The 10,261-nt window shown below is 46.6% G+C and overlaps 1 protein-coding gene across 2 annotated transcripts in view; it reads right to left on the minus strand.

The window, feature by feature from the left end:
- Window positions 1-346: 346 nt before the first annotated feature.
- Sgsm1 (small G protein signaling modulator 1) overlaps window positions 347-10,261 on the minus strand; it is a 72,441-nt gene continuing 62,526 nt past the window's right edge. For both annotated transcript variants that reach the window (XM_005344240.3, XM_005344241.3), the window contains 2 exons: window positions 8,030-8,197; window positions 347-2,168 (listed from right to left, as the gene is read on the minus strand). In XM_005344240.3, coding sequence (XP_005344297.1) covers window positions 2,080-2,168; window positions 8,030-8,197 — 257 coding nt within the window. In that variant the 3' untranslated portion in view covers window positions 347-2,079. The remainder of the gene's footprint in view (window positions 2,169-8,029; window positions 8,198-10,261) is intronic.

The following is a 10,261-nucleotide window of genomic DNA, read 5'->3' on the forward strand; positions in this document are numbered from 1 at the left end:
AAAAAAATAAAAAAAAATCTTTTTCTTTTTTTTAAAGAGGTTCTCTTGCAGAGGACCGTAATTAAAAAAAAAAAAAAGATAAGATAGTAAGTACCTATAATCACAGCACTTAGGAGGATCAGAAGTTCAAACCTAGCCTCAGTTAGCTTCTGCTGGATTGAAAGGTCAAGGCTAGCCTGGGTTACATGAAACCTTGTCCACACTTTTAATACTAGCACTTGAGAGGCAAAGGCAGAGGAATCTCTTTCAAGGTCAATCTGGTCTACATAGCAAGTTCCAGGCCAGCCAGGACCTCGTCAAAACAAAAGCAAAAAACAAAGAAGCAGCAAAATAACTAGACCCACACTTAGGTTTTCCACTCAGCTATATTTCCTCTGAATAGAACCACCTCTTAGTAAACACAAGACACTTGGGCAACACTAAAGGGAGAAGTGCCAGGGCAGGGGACACTCCCCAACACCCAGCTCCAGGACAGGAGAAAACACGACACACAGACATCAGCTGGTAAGTGGAATAAATAGGAGGCACTCAGATCCACAAGCACACAGGCTGGAGGCACGAGGGGCGGTGGGAGATCCTGTGCTACACTCCACAGTCAGTTACAAAAATAAATAAGGGTCAGGGGTTTGGACCTGGCTGTGCTAAAACACCACCCTTTGTGGCAGCCGCCCTGTGGCAAAATAAACCTTCATCCGCTGGCCCTTTCTCCCATCTTAGAAAGCTGAGGGATCTGGCTGGGAGGTGACCATGGTCTCAGGTCGCCTCCCTTCCTGCTGCCCTGGGCTGTCCATGGAGATGCAGTAAGGGCCCATTCTGTCCACCCTGCCCACAGAGTGGAGGGCAGAGATTTGACTCAGGAAGTGTGACAGAGGGAGGACATCACAAGGCTACAGAGTAGGGCCAGGCTGAAGGCCCCTGGAGATACTTCAAACCACTCCTGTCTCCTCTCTCTCCCCTCTCTGCACTCCTACTTGACATTCCTTGAATGCCCCAGAGGCTGCAGGTCTGGGGATGAGCTTCTGCTGTGACTTTTGATTTCTGCTGCACCCAGACTGCTTTGCTGGGGGATAGTGAGCAGGCACACCAGTTCATCCCGGGACAGTGTCTGGCTTGGCAGGTCTTGGCACAAAGGTGGAGAGGAACCATTCTCAGACCCACCCGTCCCCAGACCACCATCATGGAGCACAGATCAATCCTGTCCCGGGGCCAACCCCTGGCTCGTCCCTCCTCTGTTCTGAGTGAACTAAATACTCAGAGAAGAGCTAGTTTACCTGAGCAGGGCTTCCACAAAGACAGTTTACAGGCTTCTGAGCCCAGGTCCACAGCTGAAGGCTGGGAGGTCTCCCCTAGGGAGGGGAGTAAGGGCCAGGCTCTCATCAGGAGCTCCCACCTCCCTCCTAAAAACGGTTCCTGTATCCCCAGGGCACTCCCAGGATGCCCTCTTAAAAGTCTCCTGGCAGTGGGCAGAGCAAAATCAGAAAACACAGCGAGTGAGACCTGACTCCAGCAGGACTGTGGGAAGCTGTGTGCTTCTGATTGGGCCATGCAACAGACATCAGGTGACTCAGCACGAAGAGAACAGACACGGCTATGCCGGTAGCCCCTCCACCAAGCCAGGGGTTCTCTAGTGGGGCACATCTGCTGTGCAGGGACTTTTGGGTCACCTTGGGCGATGGTACGGGTAACATCTGGTGGTTTGAAGCCAGGGATGATGCTCAGACATCTGGGACTTTGAATGTGAGCAATGCCTAAGGGAGACCTTGCTTTAAGCCGGCCTGGCATAAATGTTCTGGAACACTGCCAGGTACAGAGGAAGGAACAGGGACAACAGGCCCAGAAGCAACCTCTACTTACAACCCCAGCTCCCAAGAGGGGGAAATCCCAGTCTCGGGCAATCTTTGGTCAAACAGGAAAACGTAAGGCTGAGCTGGGCTCCTCCGCGCCACCGTCCAGTGGCCAAGGTCAAGGGTATGGCTCTCACACAGCGGTCCACACTAGTCCACAGACACCAGGACCTCGTGCTGGGCTGCAGGAGGGGAAGGTGTAGACAGCAGCAGGGAAGCCTGGCTGCTGCAGCCCTCACTTGTTCTCAATCAGGATCTGCACTTTGTGCACCAGGTCCCGGGCCAGCTGCAGGATCTGCTTGGCATTGTGCCGCTCGGCCATTTCTGAAAGAGAAAATACGCTCATGAGCAGCCTTGTGTGTCAGCCCCGGGAGAGTCCTCGAGCTCCTGGTGTGGAGTCCTGGGTGTTCCCCCCTCAGAGTGACTCTGACAGGAGCTATGCACTGCCAGATCTTAGCTTCCCCATCTGTAAACTGAGGAGTGTAACAGGAAGTCACTGCATGGCATTACCATGGAAACAGAAAGAAGTGATGCTGGCTCAGAGTGTGCTGGGAGAAGGCTGGTTCTTCCACCCTTCCCTGCAGGCAGAACTTCTGAATATTTTACAAGTCTGTGTCAGGCCAGGCACAGCAATACACCTTTAATTCCAACACTGGGGATGCTGAGGCAGGAGCATTGAGAGTTAGAGGCCAGCCTCGGATATACAGCAAGATATTTTTCTTAAAGATAAAAGGTAGTATAAAGCAATGTGGCAGATTTTTTTTTTAAGATTTACTTATTTATTACATATACAGTATTCTGCCTGCATGTGTGCCTGCACACCAGAAGAGGGCACCAGATCTTACAGATGGTTGTCAGCCACCATGTGAATGCAGGGAGTTAAATTCAGGACCTCTGGAAGAGTTGTCAGTGCTCTTAACTTCTGAGCCACCGCTCCAGCTGCCCCCTTCCCCATGTGGCTGATTCTTGAAGACTCTATGGGAAGGAAGAAAGCCATGGGTGGTGAGGAGGAGGAGAGGGAAGAACTATCAAGAGCCACACAAATGCTTAGATCTTCAGATCTCTGTGTACAGCAGGATAATTTGAAGCTTGACTTTGTAACAGAGAAACCATTTCATAAAGAGAAAGAACCTAAGACCATGGTTTCTAAAGCAGCTGCTGAGATACCCCTAGGGTTCCTAGTAAACTCTTGGGGACATTGTGGGATATGCAGCCATTTGGAGGGGAACTTGGCAACACTCACCAGTCCCACGCACACAGTCGGGATAAAAAGCAAGGACCGTGTGAAAGACTCGAGGAAGCAGGAAATGGGGGGAGGGAATATGACCTCATCATGAGGCGTGCAGATTTGTGCATGGCCCGACAGGTGCAATATTCCACAACCAGTGGCTGCACCAAGTAAGGGAGGAAGGGAAATGGGGTTTCCTTCAGGCTGTGGGTGTTAAACAGCTTCTGAGTGGTGAGGAGAGGACAAAGGTGTCACATGGTTTGGACCTCATGCCTTACCACTGGGAACTTTGGTTTGCATGGGTGCATATTGCAGAAAAGTTAGGGGTGCCCTGGACTGAGGAAGTTTGGGAACCTGGGGGTGTTGAGGCAGGAGGATTGTGCTGTGCTAAAGTGCGGAATGCTTTGAGTTCTCCACACTCTTTCAAACTGAAACAAGCAGAATGCCCAACAACAAAGGGTGCTTAGTAAATCACAGGGTAGTTGTGCAGGGTGTGCATACTGCAACCCTGAAAGAGAATCACGGGTGAGGGGCTGGAGAGATGGCTCAGTGGTTAAGAGCACTGTCCGCTCTTCTAAAGGTCCTGAGTTCAATTCCCAGCAACCACATGGTGGCTCACAACCATCTGTAATGAGATCTGTTGCCCTCTTCTGGCCTGTGGACATATATGGAGGCAGAATGTTGTATACATAATAAATAAATCTTAAAAAAAAACGGGCAAAATTTTTGAAAAAGTAGATATAACTGGATTCTGTGATGGTAACAACAGAAAATAAACCACTATGGAAAAGAATGGAAAGGTAAGTAGGGGTTGGGGCAGAGTTTTATGGAGCCCAGGCTGGCCTTGAATTTACTATGTAGCTGAGCATGACCTTGAACTTATGATCAGTTGAGATTCTTTTTTCAAATTTAGTTTTTTGAGGAGTACCATATTTACATAATCACTGCCTCTTGCTCTCCCCCTACACGTCCTCCTCTGTTCCCCTACTTCCTTTAAATTTCATGTCCAAGAATAATTATTATTGTTACATATGTATGTATACAGAAATATTTCCTGCTGAGTTCATTTGCACAGATATGTGTTTAGGGCTAATCACTTCAGATTGTGTAACCTATCAGAGGGGCTCATCCCTGGGGAAACCGATTCCCTCTCTCTGCCTGTAGCTCTTCCTCTGGAGGGGAGGCCTTTTGAGTTTCACCCATCCTTGTTAGCTTCTCAACAGGTGCTGTCATTGTTCCCATAATGTGTAGGTGACTAATCCTTCTAGATTTTGTGGGTGCAGCTCCCCTATCATATACAATCTGACAGCAGACATTCTGGTCCTCAGAAAAGCCTTTAAGAAAACCCCAAATATCCTCATGATGAAAGTCCTAGAGAGTATGACTCAGGAGGACATGTCTCTCCTTGATAAAGGCTATATGTGACAAACACACAGCCAACATCATCCTAAGTGGAGGAAAGCTCAAAGGAACCCCATTAAAATCAGGAAGGAGACAGCACTGTCCAATGTCCCCATTCCTTCTCAATATAGGACTTTAAGCACTATCTGGGACAAGAGTCAAGAGAAGGAAATTAAAGAAATACAGACTAAAGAAGACAAACTAAGCCAGGTGGTGGTGGCCCACGTCTTGAATCCCACCTAGCACTTGGGAGGCAGAGGTAGGTGGCCTGTGAGTTCAAGGCCAGTCTGGTCTATAGAGCCAGATAGGGCCATTACACAGAGAAACTCTCTCTCGAAAAACAAACAAGCAAACAAATAAGAAGCCAACCTATTCCTATTTGCAGATGACGTGATACTGTATATAAAAGATGCTAAATATCTTATCACAAGACTTCTAGAAACGATCAACACTTTCAGCAATGTACAGGATACCTAACGAACTTACAGAATCAGTGACTTTCCCATACAGCAACAGCTAAACAGCTCAGAGATCATGGATATCTTTGTAAGATCCCAATTAAGATAGACCTCAGTGCGAAACTTGAAACATTGCCACTGCTAGGGACCACACTCCCACTCAATCCGTCTCAGAGAAAATAAAATATCTAGGAATGAACCTCACCAAACAGGTGACAGACCTCTGTAACAAAAATCTTCAAACCTCTGGAGAGATATCGAGAAAACTCTAGAAAATGAAGATCTCCCATGCTTATGGACTAGTAGAATTAGCACTGTGAAAACAACACCTCTGTCAAGAGCAATTTACAGATTCAGTGCAACCCAATCAAATCCCCATCTCACAAAAACAGAAAGAAAAAAAAATCCTAAAATCCATAAAGACCCACGAAGACCCAGGATAGCCAAGGCAACCTAGAGCAGGAAGAACAATGCTGGATGGCAGTAACATTCCAGGTTTCAGAATATATTACAGAGCCATAGTAATAAAAACAGCTTGGTCCTGTTACAAAAACAATGGACCAAAACAAAAGACCCAAACGTGAGTGCAAATAACTACAGCCATCTATTAACTGACAAAGACTCAAAAATAATGTTAGAGAAAAGAGTGTCCACAATATAAGCCCCTGGGAGAGCTGGATAGCCACATACAGAAGAATGAAATTAGACGCCTATCTACCGCCCTGCATAAAATTGACTTCAAATGGATCAAAGACCCTGTGCTTCTTGACACAAGCTGTAGTCATCTTCAGCTGAGAAAATGCCTCCATAAGATCAGGCTGTAGGCAAGCCTGTGGGGCATTGTCTTAGTGATTGACGAGTCTTAGGGTTTCTAGTGCTGTGAAGAGACACCTTGACCATGGCAACTCTTATAAAGGAAAACATTTCATTGGGATGGTAGTTTATATATAGTTCAGAGGTTAAGCACAAGAAAAAGGACCAGAGTTCAGATCCTCACACCCTTGTAAAAACCAAGCATGGTGGTATGCCTTTGTAAGCCCAGTGCTGGTTTGTCTATTTTGTTGATTTTCTTGAAGAACCAACTCTTTGTCTCATTGATTCTTTGTATTGTTTTCTTTGTTTCTATTTTGTTGATTTCAGCTCTCAATTTGATTATTTCCTGCCATCTAGTTCTCTTGGGTGAGTTTGCTTCTTTTTGTTCTAAAGTTTTCAAATGTTCTGTTAATTTACTAGTGTGGGATTTTTCCAGCTTCTTTATGTAGGCATTTAGTGCTATGAACTTTCCTTTTAACACTGCTTTCATTGTGTCCCATAAATTTGGGTATGTAGTGTGGTCATTTTCATTGAATTTTAGGAAGTCTTTTGACAGAGAAGCAAAAAACACCAAATGGAAAAAAAAGAAGACATATTTAACAAGTGGTGCTGGCATAACTGGATATCAACATGTAGAAAAATAAAAATAGACCCATATCTATCACCATGCACAAAACTCAAGTCCAAATGGATCTCAACATAAAGCCAGTCACACTGAACCTTATAGAAGAGAAAGCAGGAAGAACACTTCAACGCATTGGCACAGGTTTCACTGACGTCTCCCTTTCCTCGTTGCAATCTTTTTTGTTGTTAAAAACAGCAGGTCACCAGCAGCACAGACACTGAGAGAAACAATTAATAAATGGGACCTCCTGAAACTGAAAAGCTTCTGTAAAGCAAAGGACACGGTCAACAAGACAAAACGAATGGGAAAAGATCTTCACTAACCCCACATCAGACAGAGGTCTGATCCTTGAAATATACAAAGAACTCAAGAAATTGGACACCAAAAGACCACATAATCCAATAAAAACATGGAATACAGACCTAGGCCTAAATCTAGACCTTTGGATATATACCCAAAAGTGGTATTAGTGGGTCTTGAGGAAGGTTTTTCCTAATTTTCTGAGAAATCACCACACTGACATCCAAAGGGGCTGTACCAGCTTGCATTCCCACCAGCAATGCAGAAGTGTTCCCTTTTCCCCACAAACTCTCCAGCATAAGTTGTCATCAGTGTTTTTGATCTTGGCCATTCTTACAGGTATAAGATGGAATCTCAGAGTTGTTTTGATTTGCATTTCTCTGATGACTAAGAATGTTGAACATCTCCTTAAGTATCTTTCAGCCTGGTTGGTTTCTGGTGTAGGCGAAACTCATGAAGTTTGCCAATGGTAATTTCTTAGTTTTGGTGTCAAACATCCCAGAAACACGTAAAGCAGCACTGGAAGTGAAGGAAACTAGGAAATGACTCCACCGCTGGGCACCATCTTTGTAATTCCCAGTAAACCAAACAGTCCTAAACATAAAATTCTACTACACGGCTCAAATCCAAAATCATTCCAAAAGGGAAAACTGGCTTGAGAGAAACTTAGTCATGTTCCCGAGGTGGCTTTCTCCTTTTCTAGAACCTTCTTTAAGTTTTGGGGTGAGAAGTGAGGGATGGAGCCCAGGGCCTGGTGTTTGTCAGTGCTCTATGATGGAGCTGCAAACTAGCTCTATCATTGTTTTCAGCATCTAATTATTGTTTAGGTGGCAAAAATGCTAGCAATTGCCTTGCTCATTGGGCCCTCACGGGACCTGGGAGGACCTTTTCATGTCTCATCATTAATTCTCTGGACTTCCCTTGAGGAGGACGTGTTTGCAGCATTTTTTTCCCCTGAAGAACTGAGGCCCAGAACACGATGTCATAGACAAGGCCACACCCAGTGACCTGCTGGGCCCAGACTCTAAGCACCTACTCCTTGCCACTTCCACTTCCCCACCCACGAACTCTGTGGGGCAGACCCTGATATTTCACAGATGAAGGAGATGTTCAGAGGGAGGGCAGGACCCTGTCACGGGGCACAGCTGGCCAGTGGCGGAGCCTGGTGCTGCCCCCAAGCCTCAGCCTGGAGAAAACCACCTGGAGCATGCTGAGATCCCAGTGGGTGAACAGAGGGCTGAGGAGACACTTGGTGGGTAAGGGAACTTGCTGTGCAAGCAGAAGGGTGGAGGCAGGGGAACAACTGGGCTCGTCAAGCTGCTGGCATCTGGAGCCCCGCCCCAGCCCCGCCCGTTGGTACCATTGAAGAACTTGATGATGTCTGTGAAGTCCATGTTGTTCTCCAGGATGATATCTCGGTAGACCTCTACCAGTGCCAGCGCGATGAACAGGACATAGTGGGCAGAGGACACGTGCTTAGCAGCCCAAATAGTCTCCCACACGGAGAAGACGTCGTCATAGACCAGCTCTGCGGGACACAACACACATGCGCATAGGAGCTGGTCCAAAACAGAGTGCAAGGTGAGCCCACCCTAGACTTCCCTGCAAGCACCCAGCTTCTCTAGGTGACAGTCCCAGAGCAGCCCTTTGCTCACACCCTGCAGCAGCAGGCAGAACTCGGGCTAGAGGGCAGGAGACCCAGACCCTGCCATCAAAGCCTGAGTTTCCCCACTCATGGACTCGGTCTAAGAAGCCCGTGTGAAGAATCTGAGCATGTGAGGGTTTGATTGGCATGGGCCTGTCCCTGCCTGCCCTCTCCTACTGCCCTCCTTCAGTATTCACAGGGGGCTCTGTGATAGGCAAGCTCGTTGCTGCCTCAGCCTAACAAGGAGATGGAAGAGCCCTGAAGACGGTGGTTCTCAACCTTCCTGATGCTGCGACCCTCTAACACAGCTTCTCATGTTGTGGTGACCCCAGCCATAAAATTATTTTCATTGTGACTTCATAACTGCAATTCTGTTACTGTTATCAATTGTAACATAAATCCTGATAGGCAGGATGTATTTTCATTGTTACAAATTGAACATAATTAAAGCATAGAGAGTAATCACAAAAAGCAATATGCAATTATATATTATGAAGTATTTATTTCTAACTACAAATAAATGAAATTTTATCTTGAAGCATGGTGTAGCATGGGTAACAGTCTTATTAGAACAGCAGTAAACTACATTGCTAAATTTTTCAACAGTATGTGCAAAAAACCAACATCAGTGCCAAGACTGAGATTGCTTCTTCAGTTCCTAAGACCATTGGAAATCTGTGTTTTCAGATGGTTTTAGGCCACCCCTGTGAAAGGGTCAGCTGACCTCAAAAGGGTTGCAACCCAAACATTGAGAACCTCTGCCTTAAGAGCAAGGCTGGCACTGGGTCTCAAGCCCTCACTACCCAGCCAAGGGCTGTGGGCTGGTGCTGTCCCATTCCAGCCTCTCCACACCTCAACCTTGCCTGGGCTTGCTGCTCACAGTAAAGGACCAGAGATGAGCCGGTCAATTATACTGCACAGCGTAGAGCAGATGGCTGACACCACCACGCAAATCAAGTGCTCCGCGCCTCACCGCAGGTTCGCACGATAGCGGTTTGCACAACAGTGCACATCCCTAGGCGACACTCCTGCTAAGTCCATCAGGAAACATGCTTGACGTCCCATCAACTGAAGAGCTCTTGATCTCGGCTAAGCAGGAAGGCAGATGGGAGGGACTCGCCCCAGAGATGGTGGAACCAAGTTTGGGCCATGGCTCCCCTATTCCTAGCTCCATATTTGACTTCTTAGTTTCCTCATCCGTGAAACAGAAATCTTGGCGTGTATGTGTTCATGTGCATGTGTGTGCATGCCCATGGAGGCCCGATATTGACGTCAATGTCCTCTATCGACTTCCACCTCAGGAAACCCAAAATTCATTGATTTAGCTTGGTTGGGTGACCTCACAGAGCGCAGAGCTCACCAGTTTGGCTGGGCTGGTGGCCAACTTGCATCTGCCTTCCCATCACTGAATCACAGACATGTAACATACATGGCTGCACTTGGCCTTCTAAACTTCTTAAAGCATTAACTAAATTAGTGATAATTAATTTGTTTAATAATTATAATTAATTAAAAATAAAATTAATAATAATTGGATTATTAATTAAAGTCATGGTGCACATGTATGGAGGCCAGAGGAAGCTTGTGGGAATAGGTTCTCTCTTTTAACCAAATGGGTTCCAATGATCAAACTCAAGTCCTCCATCTTGATTGCAAGCACCTTTACCACTTTGCTAGCCCCCACACCTAGGTTTTTATGTGGGTGCTGGGATCCAAACTCAGGACCTCATGCTTGTGCAGACATTTTATTGGCTGAGCTGTCTCTTAAGGCACCGAAATAGGGATTTTATGATTCCTATTGCATAGTCATTTTGTGATAAGGACAGATCTGAGTAAATGTTCTCTCTTCTGACACCTTTGCCCCAGTGCCCTTCACTCCCGTGTCCTCCTCTGTCACCTTTGCCCCAGTGCCCTTCACTCCCGTGTCCTCCTCTGTCACCTTTGCCC

The sequence above is a fragment of the Microtus ochrogaster genome, chromosome 2, assembly GCF_000317375.1.
Source record: "Microtus ochrogaster isolate Prairie Vole_2 chromosome 2, MicOch1.0, whole genome shotgun sequence".
NCBI lineage: Eukaryota > Metazoa > Chordata > Mammalia > Rodentia > Cricetidae > Microtus > Microtus ochrogaster.